Below are 14,906 nucleotides of genomic sequence, written 5' to 3'. Positions count from 1 at the left end.
AAATAATTTAAAGCACGTGATATGTTTCCAATAGTTTGGTTCATGGATCTTTAGCAAAAAATAAAAAGACGGTGAGATAACTAAAGTAGATTGAATTGGCTCTAAAGAGCCTTTTCGCACTTTAGTTATGGATAACATTGGATTTTATTAATTACTTGCTTAAACATTGATACATTTTGCGGTATATGCATCCATGTTCTAATGTTTTGGTTATGTTTTTTCAATATCTGGAGTTTTGGACATTATTTTTGCACATTACGTTAATTAATTAATTTGAGAATGATTGAGTTTTCAACTAATGATACATATAGATTTTCTTTAGATAAGTTTGAGAAAATTTTGATATAAGTACGGGTGTGTTTCTTTAAGGGAGGTTTGGAAAAAATTGAGTTTGACTTCGACTTTTATTTTAATTTTAAGATAGGTTTGAGTTTATGTATTTATTTTGTATGTAGGGTTGGTTTATGTTTAAGGAGTTTTGATCGTATTGGTTTGATGGTTAATATATAAATGTCTATCTGTTGTCGTAAAAAAATCGCCACGGCTTAATCGAAAAAGCCTGTCGGAATTGATTTAATTGTATGGTTCCCCGGCCTCCTCAAGAAAGGATCCGGGCTATCTCACGATAACCGAAAAATTGATGAAAAAAGAAAGTAAAATAAACCAGAACGAAACTGAAAATTAAATTGGAATTAATCGAAGAAAACTGTAAAAATCTGGAAAAATTACAAGAAAATAATGCAGATGAAAAAAAGACGATGAATGGCGTCCTTTTTTTGCTCTCTTAGATCTTCTTTAAATAGTTAATTTTTTGAATTTATTTGAATAAGATCTTATCCCACCTTTTTCTCCAACAACTTCACCAACTTTCTAACAACTTCTTTGACCTTCTTGCCTCCGTTGGACTGCTTCCCCATATGTTGGGCCGCAAATGTCCTTGGACTTGGGCTGCACTTGCACTGGGCCGGCCCAATTAATTTTGGGTGTGTACACTATTAAATTTAAAATTTAAAAAGTAATAATGGTATGATTTGATTATGAATGTGTTCGGCGGGATTTTTACTGTGTACAGTATGAGAGATTTCATGTTCCAACAATCTCCGCACAGTAAAAATCCCCAAACCACCTTGGGGTAATATACCATATTGTTGGAACATGAAATCCCTCAATTTATTTTAGAATTTGGTCACTTCATCTTTCTGCTACTGCCTTTTCAGATTTCCATTGTAGTAACGAGTCTTATATGGCTGCTACAATAATTGTCAACAACATTCTTTGTCTCTCTCTCTCTCACTCTCAGTTGGTGGGCAGAAGACAAAAGCAATGGATGTTTTGAGTGGCCAACTTGTTTCAAAATTCATGCAGAGACACACAATACATTTTTTGTACCAAAGAGAATTAATTGCCGGTTACGCCTATCAAGTCCATGGCTGCTACATTGTAAGTTGTGTGTAGAAAGTTGGTTGTTGGAAAGATTTTGAGAGTTGTGTGTAGTGAGATAAAGTGAGTTCAATCCTCTTAACCCCAACCATTCACTTATTCATGTATTGAGTGAGTGCTAGACACTTATATTGCTGGAGACCTCGTCGGAGGAAGGAGAAATTCGAGTTCCAATCAGAGGAGACGTCCAGATTTTAAGTAGTTCTGCTCCGTGGTGGTTGTTAGTACGAGTTTGTGACAACGAATACCTGTGGAGGGAATTTCCAAGGTAACTCATGGTAGGAGATTGAGTTGAACGAGTTGTGGTTTGTCTTTGTTCTTAATAACACTGATTAGTGAACTTCTTCTAAATTGGTATCCCGGATGTAGAATTATTTATTTCTGAACGGGTAAACAAACGCTTCTCATTTACTGCTTTGTTTTTTCACAAGCATTCAGTTGGCAGTAGGGTGTTATAAATGTGATATAACTACGCTTCGAAAGTTGACCCTTGTTTAGATGTTCAAATAAATTTTGGTGCAACACTTATTCTCCAACACCTATATTTTTTTGTTTTTGCTTTTTGTAACACCAATTTTGGCGCCTCCAATATATTTCAAATTTTTCTATTTTTTCTTTCTTTTTTTTTTTTTGTGCCCACACAATTACTATAATAGCTATGGTTTTGGCACCGTTTTATTTTTCTTTCTTTTTTTTTTTTCTGAAATTATAAATATTTGATCTCATTATACTAATTTCGTTCATATAATTTGTCTTGTTTTTTCTCTAAAATAATATTTATAGATACACTTTTATTGTATATATAGGCAATACATATGCATAGTTGTTTTGTTTTTTTTTTTTTTAATAATATAGGAATTCACAACCGCCACTCTTTGAGTGCATTAAGCAAACCATGTCTGACAGACAAAATCTTGAAGGCTTTGGGGGTTTGAACTCATGACAATTTGAACTCTTGCTCGAATTGGAAATCTTTTAACCCAATATAATAAAATTTATATTTTTTTAATTCTAAAAGAATTTAAAGAGTAAGACATGATTAGTGAAAAATATTTTAAAAATACTACCGAATTGGGGTCCTTGGCAAAAATAAAATTAATATCCTTACGGTCACGGGTCCATTTTATATAGTTTTTTTAGTGTAGGGACAATTAGGAGACTGGGAAAGATTTAGGAGGTGATGATCTCTGCATATTGGGAAATGAGATTGGAGTGGAAGCGACAATATAGTTGAAGGTTTTCAAAACTAAAAAAGAATTCAACTTTATGATTTTAATATCCCGCGTATTAGAAGAATTTCTTAATTGCATTTTTTCATTGTTAACAAACTCTTTACATATGATATGATGTAGCAACTATGCTCATAACATCACCCAACAAATTATCTAAACCTTTACCAAATTAAAATAAATAAATAACCAACAACAACAATAAGAACTGCCAGTTGTTATTGATAAGTTAAGTGTTAATACAATTCTCTTTATCTTCACATGGAAGTATAGATAGATAGTATTCAAATTACTGGCAATTTACGATCATTTAGAGAAATATTGAGTTTACATTCGAAGAATACGAAGATCCTGGGGTCCAATTTGCTGGAATTGCATTAAGTGCAACAATTGTCTTCTTTGATTCGATGGTAGTGAATTTTACAGAATAAGGACCTTCGATGCCGTTTGGAAGATCACACTTCCAAGTTGCTCCCCATGATTGTTGCATAACGAGCCATTGTTTACTATTCGAAGGCAATAGCTCGATGCTGCCAATGTCACCATCCCCGTTTTGATACTCAATCACAAAAGCTAAATAGTTGCGATTCGATCCGGTATCAATCTTGAATGTGATACCCTTCACATTGTAAAGGCATGAAACCCTAAAAAATTAATAGTAAGTAGCTCTTTTTGTTTTTGATCTTTTGCTAGAAGAGTTTATTTTATCTCAATATATTTAATACATGTATCAATTATGTTAGACAAATTTATATAAATGGAAAAAAAAAATTAAAATTTAATTTTTTCTAAAAAATCACTATACAATCTTCATAATTCTCTGAAAAAATGTAAATATTTTTTCTTATAAATTATCATATAAAATCACTATTTAAAAACTTATGTGGTAGCTAGTCCATGTAATTAACAAAAGTAATCATATTTAACACCATTTACTATATGGTATTGAATGCATTTTTTTCGATCGAAAAAAAAAAAAAAAAAAAACTAAAGCAGTATAAGCCACTAAAAGAAAAAATTATTTTTGTAACAAAACTTTTTTGTCTCTAAATTTACTTTTTTCGTTACTAATGACAATAGAGACGGAATTAGGAATGAAATTAGGTTAGGTACGTGAACTTTAGGGACGGAATTCCATTACAAATATATTATTTTTCTGTAGTGAGCAAATGCATTTGAGATTAATGATCTAATCAACACTACCAAAATTGCTAAGGCCTATTTTCCTTTTCAAATGTTAAAATAAAATATTTAGCAAAGTTTCTAAAGGATAATATTTTCGAATAAATAAAAACAAAATCTTGGCATATTTAAGTTAATTGAAATTGCTCTCTAAAAAGGTATGGTATAATACTATTAAAATGTTGGAAATAAGGGCTTAAGGATGTGATCATGCTAAATTTGTTATAAAAAATGGTATACATATATGTATATATATATATATATAATTAAGAAATTATTCTTCTTGCTAATAGAAATAAAAATCGAAATAATTTATTAATTACCTCCTATGTTGAATGTCAATTCTTCCGGCGTTGCGTAAAGCATTCTCTTGTCCCTGTTTAGCTAATGCTCCGAATGCTTTTCCACTCAAGTCAAAGTGAAATTGTTCGTTGTTGCAATCGCCGGGACATTCATTTGTAATCGTCACTTTAACCGGAGATCCAGAACAAGATGGATGCGAAGTACATTTCACCTAGAAGAAGAAATTACATGTTATATTTATATTTATAAATTTTTTTTAGTAATTTCCTATATCTTAAATACTATCTCCGTCCAGCTCTAAGGATCACATTTACTTTTTGCGTGTTAATCTTTGAATATTAATTTTTATATCAAAACGTAATACAAATCAAGAAAAAATTCCAAAAATATTTTCATTGGTGTCTTATAATATTAATAGAAGAACATTTGTACAAAAAATTATACAAATATAAAAATATTTTTAATGTTAAGTACAAATATTTATGTCTGTCTGTTAAGAATGTTTATGTCACTTTCATTGAGCACAAATATTTATTTTTTAATTTAAAAGAACATTCACGTCAATATTAGTACTAGAATATATATATATATCAAAAGATTAATCATTGTGTCGAGATATTTTAGATATTCGATTTGGTAGATTTATATTTAGATCTAGTTTTTATTCATAAATTGGATTACTTAGATTTGAGTTTATAGAGTCCGTTTTGTATTATCCATATATATATATATATATATGCTCCTTATTTTGATGATCAATAAGACAATTTCATTATTTTATCCATATTTTAACACATTGCATGAATTACCTCGTAGCAAGTTCCACAACCTCTTCCAGATTTAAATAAATTTTGATTTCCAGCTGCTGTCATGCTATTATATGGATGAATTCCTAATGCTTCGTCTCCGAATCCACAAGCACCCCCTTCAAATCAACGGTGTCGATCATATCATTATCATCACATCAAGAAATCAATACAAAATAACCATCGATACAAATTGAATAACATAATCAAAAGATTTTGTTCATAGTTCAAGATTTAGGGTTTTTCAATTTTGATATACAAATATATGTGCGCGGCATTACCACTTCCGGCCCCATTAGCTTCTCCATACCATGTCGCGACAGAAGGCGAAAATGAATAAGAGCCTACGTCATCAAAATAAGGATCCATCGATGATGTGCAAACGCAAAACCCTACAAAGAGCGATAAAATAGCGACGACAACATTAATGATTGTGAATTCATGGGAAGTGCTAAACATAAACATGGTGTTTATCTTCATCATGTAAAACTATATGAACCAACAATTTTAATGTTTTTTTTTTTTTTTGCCTATAGATCTTGTGTGTATATATATTAACTTTCCTCTTTTTATCTTATTTTTTCTTTGGCATATACTTATAAATGTAGTTTTCCTTGTTTTTGTTTGCATGATCCATGCAAATTAAGAATACTCAAGCTACTAAATATTATTATATTCTGTCATTAAAAAATTGCTTCAATTTCTTTGTAAGGTAGTATAATTTTTTTATTTTTTGTAAGCTACAAAACAATTAAAACAATTTTTATAATATTATTAAATTTTTAAAGACCCTTCTTTGATGATGTTTATATAGCGTACTCAAACCTTGTTTTAGAACAATTAATTCAAAAAGTGCTATAAAAATATAAAAAAGATGAAAAAAAAAAGTATAAAATTCAAGATAATTTGATTATTCTTTATTTATGATAGACAACTTCAAAATTTTCAGATATATAAATTTTGATAATCTCATCATTACTGCAAAAGTAAAACAGAATTCTATAGTTTAAAACTCATGACTCCAATGAACTACTAAGGGTGTGTTTGTTTAGGGGTTTGAATTTTGGATTGAGATTTGAATAGTAAAAATTTTGAATTTAAATAGTTGTATGATGTGATATAAATAGGTATTGATGTAATATTTTGAATGTAAAATTGATTTTTAGTGTTTTTTAAAAAATGAAAAATAAGGATTTGATTTGATGTTTTTGGGGGGAAAAAAATTGGATGAATAGTTGGATTTAAATCCAATCATCCAAACAAACACACTATAAGAGCATCCCTTATGCTTAAAAAAGTTCGTAATAAAGCTATTTCCGAATATGACGGGTTTTATTGTCTTAGACAATCTTCAAGACTTGTCCATATGTTGGAAAATTTATCAAACATATTATTCCGACATTGATAACCTTCTCGATTCTTCGGTAAATAATTTAAAATACTTTCAATGATGCAAATATATTAAAGAATGTAAAATAGTCGTGGTTGTGATTATCATATACTCCCTCCGTCCCATATAATATGGATGTATTACTGTATAAACGTGAATTTAGGTAAAGTATAATTAGTAAGTAATTAAAAAATATATTAGTAAAAATAATTATTATTTAGTAAAAATAATTATAGATTAAAATTAAAATAACTAAATAGTTTAATTAAGATTAAAAAAATTAAATTTTAAATTTTAAAATATGATTAAAGTCTATAATTAATTTTCCAAAAAAGGAAATGACAAATTATGTGAGACGAACGAAAATAGAAAATAGGAACAAATTATGTGGGACGGAGGAAGTACAATATACAAAGAAGGAGATCATCAATTTTTATTTTTATTCATGTATTTATGAAAAAGCTAATTGAATTTGTCTTTTTTGATGTATTCGGTTTAGATTATTATTACTTCATGATATAATGTCATAAACACGAGAATTTAAAAAAATATGATCGATAAAAATAATTGTAATATAATAAAAATAATTATAAATTAAAATTAAAATAATTAATAAGTATCATTAAAATTTAAAAATAATGTGAAATTTACAAATTTTAAATATAATTAAAGTGTGAAATACTCATTCAGTCCGTCTCTAATAGTCACATTTACTATTTATATTGGTATAATTTTTTTTTTACAAATATCATTCTATTAGTATTATAAGATACTAATTAAAGTATTTTTATAATTTTTTTTTAATTTATGCTACATTTTAATATAATAATTAATATTTAAATATCTAACACGCAAAATATAAATAAAAATTCTTAGAAGAGGAGGGAGAGGTATTACTTTATATAAAAAAAAATGATGTGAGAATGATACTAATGGTATGTTTCTTTATCAAAATTTTCCCTAATTTTACTATTTGATTTTTATATTTTTAAAAAATTTATATTTTTTTCATTCACAAAATATTATTTTAATATAAAAGTCAAATCAATTTTTTTCGAACAAAAAAACACATCCTTATATGGGCGGAAGAAGTATTATTATTATTAATTTTTCTTTTATAAGTAATTAGTAGGGTTTAACCGAAGCACTGGCACAGCCATCGGCCATGGCGGAGAGCAAAGAAGAATCGCTATGCAAGGCGGCCCAAAACGGTGACCTTTGCAGAGTAAAATCTCTAATCGAGTCCGGTGCTGACGTTACCTTCTTCGATGCTGACGGCCTAACGCCGCTGATGTTTGCAGCCAGAACCGGCTGCGCGGAGGTGGTGCAGTTGCTCCTCGACAGCGGCGCCCCATGGAACGCTCTCTCCCCTTCCAACATCTCTGCCGGAGACTTCGCCATGGAAAATGGCCACCAGTCGGCCTTCGACATCCTCCTCAACGCAGGTCTGTCTTCTGATGATAAATTTCAAATCTTTGTACGTTGTATTCCGAAGTAAGCTTCGATTTGTGCAATTATTCATTTTTCTCAGATAAAATTTGATGGTTTTTGCAAGTTTATGGGGAAGATAACCAATAAGTCCTTTTCCCCATGTTTGTAGTTTGCTAAAAGGAAGCACTTTACCATTATAAGTATCCAATCTTTTATTTTCCCTCTAAAAAAATTACATTCAACACCCATTTTATCTTACAAACATCAACAACTATTTTCACCCAAAAACAACAAAACATAAAATACAAAACAAAAACCTCATTCTATATATTATTAAATTATTAATTTTGTTCTTGTATTTACTTAATCATCTTGTGACATCTTCTGTACCAAGGAACATTGTGCAATATACTTGAATGCAAACCTGTGAATGATATAGTTCCCTACCATCATACTTTCTCAACAATCCATTTCCTATATGTTCATTTCGATGCAATCTTGTTTAATTGATGGCAAGTGTTTGATTGCTTATAGGCATACAAGCAGAATTGATTCTTGGAACAATAGCTAGGAAAGACAATGCCAAGAGTAATCCTAATGATTGTTACCTGGAAGACCGGGTTACATTCAGTGAGGACAAGGTGATGGACATGGAGAGCAAGGCTGTTATGATGGCTTGGGAGAGACCACTAATGGAAGCTCATGCTAAGGCAATTTGCTCAGGAGGTGGACACATATTAAATATTGGGTTCGGCATGGGCCTTGTTGATACCGCAATACAGCAATACACACCGGCTTCCCACACTATTATTGAAGCACACCCAGAGGTATATGATCGGATGGTACGGACTGGATGGGCTGAAAAGAAAAACGTCAAAATAGTATTTGGACGCTGGCAGGATGTTCTTCCTCAGCTGGATTCATATGACGGTAATATATCCATATGGAAACTTATTTTCCAAAGGGCTTCAGTAATCTGTAAATGTGTTTTTAATTAAAGTGAATTCTGTAGTGCATGCCACTGTCATCTACTAGCAATTGCACACTTAACTTCTCCGCACAACATTTCTATAAAATTTTTAGTTAGTTAGTTTTTTTTTCTTTGATATCTTTGAAGTGAAAATAGTTGTTCAATGTGATTTTTTGTATGAAAATTGGGTTTTGGATGTGACAATTTTAGGGGAAAGATAATCTATCGAATAGTAGGAAATTGGGAAAAAAGACACGAAAGAACACACCTTTGTTCTGCTTTGGCTAGAGTGGTGGGCATTTTTTTCTTTTGTTGTTTCTCGTATAAAGAACCTTACATTGTTTCTAGCATAGAAGCTTGTACTTTGTTTCTCGTATAAAGAACCTTACATTGTTTCTAGCATAGAAGCTTGTACTGTGTCGTTTCTTTATTTCTTTAAATTTCATAGATTATAGATTGATTCAGGATCTTTAAAACTAAACTGATTGTGCCTTCCAAACCTCTGCTTTTGGTACATGTAAGTTCCCGACTGAAATTTTAAGTTTGATATGACGATAATTCTTTAAACCATTTTTGTTGCTTTCAACAAATAGCTCGATATACCTAATAGCTATCTACTTGTAGAGACTCAACCTGAGACACCTACCTGGTTACTAACTAGCTGCTACCTGTCTGCACTTGATGCATAGAAGAGAAAGAAAAATGTTTAATGAATCTTAATATAAATATGAATTTAATTCGTGTGTACCATCACGAAGTTGTATATAGAACCACCCTGAAAATAGTAATTTATAGGTGCTGTTTTTTATTAAAGTCTAGGATTGCCTTTTTTCATGTGTACATATCAGTGTGTATAGGTGATGCTTCTAACATATTATGGAAAGATCTGGATATCTCGAAGGGTCCATATGTATGTTGATTGTTGAAGTTGAATAAATTATAAAAGCCATGATAGGAGTTTGACACATTATAATGAGTTTGTATATTTGGCAAATGCCATGTTATTTATTTATTTTTTTTGATCGGAAATGCCATGTTATTAATTTTTCACAAAGTAGTTAATTAAATTCTGCATACATTGGTTTTCTTATTAATGTCAGTTTTAAGATGATAAACATAATCAGTTAACCGTAGTGGAGGTGCCTGTGCTTATGGATATCTCAGAGACGCCACTTACTCCCCTGCACTTAATATATACTAATTATAATAAACTTGCATTTTCTTCTTTTCTTGCATTGGCATGTAGTAGAATTTGGAATAGCTAATACAATGCTTTCGAGAAAAATTCCTTTCATAAACTTTCCTTTTGGGTTCTTTTTTCAGGCATTTTCTCTATTTATGCTGCTTGATATTGCCCTTCTTTGTACTTGAATATTCACTAATAAATCTTTTCTTTTTAAATAATTGATCAGGTATATTCTTCGACACCTATGGCGAATATTATGAAGACATGAGAGAGTTTCATCAGCATCTCCCTCAATTATTAAAACCCGGAGGAATATATTCATTCTTCAATGGTCTTTGTGGCAGTAATCCATTCTTTCATGTTGTTTATTGTCAATTGGTTGCTCTGGAGCTTCAGAATTTGGATTATTCCACCACCTTCATACCCTTACCTGTCAAGGATTGCTTAGGAGAAGAAATCTGGGAGGGTGTCAAACACAAATATTGGCAGTTGGATACTTACAACCTTCCTGTTTGTCAGTGTATGGATGATACTGAATAATAATTCCTATTATCTTTTGCATCAAGAATGCATTTAGATGTTGTGCTTAACTGTAGAACATTTATGAAGTGCTTGAGCAGAATGCATCTGCTTAATTATGACCATTCTCCTTTATTGTTCCTACTGGGTCATGATTTGATGTTCTTTCTGAATTTCCTGATGTTGCTGTTATAACCTGTGATGTTGCATGGGGTTATTCAGGCATGTGTTCAGGACCACGCCGTACACTACTTTAGGGCTCATGCTTTATGTGTACGGTACATACGAGAAGAGACTGGCATGATTATATGTTGGAAGCATGAAGACGAATATTTTAATGAACTGACTGCAGTATTAGTGGTTCAAAAAGATTGAATTCTGTATTTTTTATTAGTTTAAGGAAAATTACTTGTCAAATTCTATTTCATTATGAAGAGCTGGTTAAATAATTTATGAATGGGAACTTTATAAAGAAATGTAGCAATGATGGTTGACTCATCATGGGCTGCATGTTGTAATTGGGATATTGGTTTGCATTATGTTTCGTATTGAGCAACTGTGAGCTCTTTGCTTACTTGTTCTGGTAGTTTGTAAACAGCCTCCTTTGAAGTTTGAAGGGCACTTCACATCATTTTTCAGAGACAGCTGGGGAAGCTGAGCTTCTGAGATTTAGTGGCAAGATAATTATGGGGATACAATTGTCTTTCTTCCGTACTATATTATGTCCAGCTGAATGCAATTGGACTACTGACTATATGCTTTCCATCTGACCATTCCAAATGAGCAAAGCTGGTTGTACCAGAGGGCATTGAGTCTGCAGTAAATGTCACTGTGTAAGTCTTCTTCTCATTCGGTTTGCTGAATTTAAGCACCTCTGGTATGACTACTATTTTGACTTCCTTTGTTTCCTGAGAGATCGAGACCTTGTAAGATGCTGGTTGTCCCATGTTAGTCAGAGTCCTTGTGTATTTGACTACCGATGTAGTGCTGCTTCCACCATTCGGGCCTGAAGCTGTTTGCAGGGAAACAGAAAAAGACGGATAGTTAAGATCCCCTATACTGTATTCCTTATCTGTTCTGCAGGTGTAATCTCGCTTTGTGATGAGTTTGATCATTGCTGAACTATATTTTATGGCACAAAGGAAGTTTATGTAGTCCTCCTCAGCAGCATCATAGACTAAACCTGGGTCAAGGGCTGATACAGGATTCACATGTCCTGAACCATAATCAAATGGCGATGATGCTGTTCCAGTTGCAACATCTTGAATTCTTTCTCCATTTTTGTATTTGCTATAAGCAGTGGTCATCAAAGCTGATCTAATAGCGGCAGGGCTCCATTCTGGATGGGCACCCTTGATCAACGCTGCTAATCCGCTTACATGGGGGCATGCCATTGAAGTGCCTGAAACTATGTTGAAGTCTACACGCCGGGTGTCCTCGCGCAGCCCTGTTGGACCAACTTTTCCTGTCCAACCTGCTAGAATATTAACACCTGGTGCTATCAAATCTGGCTTCAGTATTTCTGGTGTGATTGGGTTCGGACCTCTTGAACTGAAAGCTGCTACGACAGGTGATGGTTGGATTCCTAGTTGAGTGTCCCCAGAGACAATTGTAGCAGTTGGATTATGCGTCGACGTGATGTAATCTCTCACCTCATTACCTGCTATCAGACCAACAGCTGCTGTAGGTATGAAATGGGAGTCTGCAACAAGCTCTTCTCCATAAGTATCAGTGTTTGATAGAATCATTCCGATGCCGCCTGCATCCTTCACAACCAATCCTTTTTCTGTTCTTGGATTAAGTCCTCGGTCACAGAGCACTATCTTTCCCCGGACTCTCTCTGGTATTAAGCTTCCTTTCATGCATAAATTACCTGTGGACATACTGCTAGCATTTCCGGCATACACAAGTTGCACTGAGCGAGCTAACGGTTTTCCTTTGTATAGTGATACTCCTGTCAGCTTTCTTCCATTTCCAAGCGTAACATGGGATGGGAACTGACGATCCATTGTGCCAGCCCCGACTGTTGTCATCCATGGTGCAACATTGGATAAGGCTCCTTCACTAGGCCCCCCATTTCCAGCTGATGTGGAAACGAGTATTCCCTTTGATGTTGCTGCAAATGCTCCGATTGCTACAGTGTCCCTGAAATATTCAGAGACTGATCCGCCCAGGGATAATGATAGAATGTTCACTCCATCAGCGATTGCCATGTCCATTGCTGCTAGTATGTCGCTGCTGACACATCCTCCGATCCAGCATACTTTGTATGCAGCCACTCTGGCATGAGGGGCCATTCCACGTGCTGTACCAGCAGCAAAACCAAAAAGGCTTGCTCCGACCACAGTTGATCCAGCTGCTGTGGTTGCTGTGTGTGTTCCATGACCATCATCATCTCTTGGGGACTTTGATTCTATTGTCTCATCAATTGGCCCATATGCAGATTCATAACCTTTCAAGAAAAACCTCGCGCCGATCAGCTTGCGGTTACAGCTTGATGCACTAAAGCTTTTGCCCACTTCACATGTACCCTTCCAGATGCTTGGGACTGGACCAAGCTCCTTGTCATCAAAACTGCTCAGTTCAGGCGTAACCCCGGTGTCCAACACACCGATGATTACATCACTAGATTTGCTGGACTGAGGTAACAAGGCGCCAGTGTTGAGGAGTCCAAGGAACTCAGGTGATCTGGTGGTGTGGAGTTCATACACAACATCTTCTTGGACTGATATAATTCCTGGATGCTCTTCGAGCAACTTGGCTTCCTCAACCGTTAGTTGAACAGAGTAGCCATGGATGACGTTGTTGTAGGAATACAGCATGTCTGCAGAATGTGATACTGACTTCAAAGAAGCGTCGTACCACTGCAGGTGATCATCAAAGCTTTCTGGCATGTATGACTTGTCCATATGAATTATGAATGTCTTCTTGTGACTGATGTTCGTGTCCGCTGCATCAACAGATGAATGGAAGAGAAACAGAACTATCAACAGAGGAAGAAGCCTAAGCCTTGGCATCTTCATTTAGCTGTCCACTTTTGGAGATGAGAGTAAAGATCTTCCCTGTGACTAAAATTATATTGTAAGTTTCTTTCCCCGTCTAAACTTTTTGAGCAAGAGATCAATATTTCATCTGGGCTCCAAATTTTGTGTATTCATATAATTTTCTCTTTTAAGGAGAGCTACCTTGGTGCATATATATATATGCGTGTGTTATTCACTGGTTTGGGAACTTAATTGATATTATTACTCTGGACCCACATATTTGGTAGAAATTAAAGAACTTGGCTCATTTATTGTTTAATTGGTGTAAGATTCATTTTAAACCAGAATCTCTTATTGTTGTTGTTATTATTATTATTATTATTATGCAGGATTGGCATTACATTTAGGTTTTGTGTTTTCATTATTCTCAGTTTCTTATTACTATAAACATGGTTTGTATTGACCATGTCAACTTCTGGTGCTTCTCTTTGTTGTCCTAAATCTTAACTGTGATCATTTCTAAATTCACCCTTCCCCATGAGTGAGAATTTGGTAGAGTTTTCAAACTTTGTTTATGTTGCTCTTATGATCATACGCATACTAGACTACTGGAATTCTTGATGAACTTCTTGGAGATACTGAAAACGCTCTGAAAAGCTCTACTGGGGACTGGGATAAGACAAAAGGTCCAGTGCTGGAAATACAAGTTAGATCACGCAACTTGGGACCATCTTTATTTGTTCACTTTTTAAAAATTTTTGGTTATACTCATGATGGATGTGATTGATGAATTTGATGTGGTTGTGGAGGATAGGCTGTCAACTAATAGACATATTTTGCTTTATTGATATTATTTGGGGGTCAAAACTTGATGCTTTTACATGTTGGCAATATCATTTTGTTTCTCTATAGGCGTGTTTACTATTAGGTATAGTTACGAGTGATAGGGTGTGTTTAATTGTATTTTGGATTGCTGTTTAGACGTGATGTTTGAATGAAAAATAAGAGGTTTAGATGGAAACAAAATACTATAGATTGCATATTATGGAAAAGACAATGAAAACATAAATGAACATGGCCAGTCTCTCTTTTAAAAATGAAATATAGGTACAATTTCTCATGTAAGAAATTTATAACTCAAAATAGTCATTTAAATTAATCTTTATATTATTGTTTATATGTTAGACAAACATGTGTGGAGTAAATCAATGAAGAGATAACTTAGCACCATAGTAGTGAGAGACCATAGTGGAATTCTGATATCAACAAAATGCTCAATTATTTGATGATTCAATATCTACTGTGTAGCTTTTGTGGATTCATTTGCCTACACTTTCTATAAAGTTGCTTTAATTGTCCTTCACAGGTTTCCTTTATATTCTAATACGTCAATTTTTGATACATTGAAATTTTAGTTTAATGTTTTCCTTTTTTTGTTTGGAAATGAGGAAGTTTTTGGCCAATAA

General features: G+C 33.3%; 3 protein-coding genes across 3 annotated transcripts; 1 reads left to right on the top strand and 2 right to left on the bottom strand.

The window, feature by feature from the left end:
• Window positions 1–2,979: 2,979 nt before the first annotated feature.
• Window positions 2,980–5,329, bottom strand: LOC127257244 (putative expansin-B2). Its single transcript, XM_051283628.1, has 4 exons — window positions 5,242–5,329; window positions 4,964–5,079; window positions 4,175–4,365; window positions 2,980–3,313 (listed from the first exon to the last, which is right to left on the bottom strand). Exons 1-4 carry the CDS (start codon window positions 5,327–5,329, stop codon window positions 2,980–2,982), a joined length of 729 nt encoding a protein of 242 aa, XP_051139585.1.
• Window positions 5,330–7,477: 2,148 nt separating this feature from the next.
• Window positions 7,478–10,598, top strand: LOC127257120 (protein arginine N-methyltransferase 2). The gene is made up of 3 exons (XM_051283435.1): window positions 7,478–7,795; window positions 8,316–8,711; window positions 10,164–10,598. Exons 1-3 carry the CDS (start codon window positions 7,516–7,518, stop codon window positions 10,475–10,477), a joined length of 990 nt encoding a protein of 329 aa, XP_051139392.1. The 5' UTR covers window positions 7,478–7,515; the 3' UTR covers window positions 10,478–10,598.
• Window positions 10,599–11,040: 442 nt separating this feature from the next.
• LOC127257119 (subtilisin-like protease SBT1.7) lies at window positions 11,041–13,639 on the bottom strand. The gene has a single exon (XM_051283433.1). The coding sequence runs from the start codon at window positions 13,477–13,479 to the stop codon at window positions 11,176–11,178; it is 2,304 nt and encodes a 767-aa protein (XP_051139390.1). The 5' UTR covers window positions 13,480–13,639; the 3' UTR covers window positions 11,041–11,175.
• Window positions 13,640–14,906: the final 1,267 nt, after the last annotated feature.

Source organism: Andrographis paniculata, unplaced genomic scaffold (assembly GCF_009805555.1).
Source record: "Andrographis paniculata isolate CXL003 unplaced genomic scaffold, ASM980555v1 Contig57END, whole genome shotgun sequence".
Taxonomy (NCBI): domain Eukaryota; kingdom Viridiplantae; phylum Streptophyta; class Magnoliopsida; order Lamiales; family Acanthaceae; genus Andrographis; species Andrographis paniculata.
This window is presented reverse-complemented; position numbering and strand designations above follow the sequence as displayed.

What these genes read in the sequence shown, in the direction of transcription:
- LOC127257244 (XM_051283628.1), bottom strand. Translation starts at nt 5,329, where the DNA reads ATGGATCCTTATTTTGATGACGTAGGCTCTTATTCATTTTCGCCTTCT. An exon ending in GTTGTGGAACTTGCTACGAG is followed by an intron (nt 4,366 to 4,963) that starts GTAATTCATGCA and finishes TTCTTCTTCTAG; the next exon opens with GTGAAATGTACTTCGCATCC. An exon ending in ATTGACATTCAACATAGGAG is followed by an intron (nt 3,314 to 4,174) that starts GTAATTAATAAA and finishes TTAATTTTTTAG; the next exon opens with GGTTTCATGCCTTTACAATG.
- LOC127257120 (XM_051283435.1), top strand. Translation starts at nt 7,516, where the DNA reads ATGGCGGAGAGCAAAGAAGAATCGCTATGCAAGGCGGCCCAAAACGGT. An exon ending in CGACATCCTCCTCAACGCAG is followed by an intron (nt 7,796 to 8,315) that starts GTCTGTCTTCTG and finishes GATTGCTTATAG; the next exon opens with GCATACAAGCAGAATTGATT. An exon ending in TCAGCTGGATTCATATGACG is followed by an intron (nt 8,712 to 10,163) that starts GTAATATATCCA and finishes ATAATTGATCAG; the next exon opens with GTATATTCTTCGACACCTAT.
- LOC127257119 (XM_051283433.1), bottom strand. Translation starts at nt 13,479, where the DNA reads ATGAAGATGCCAAGGCTTAGGCTTCTTCCTCTGTTGATAGTTCTGTTT.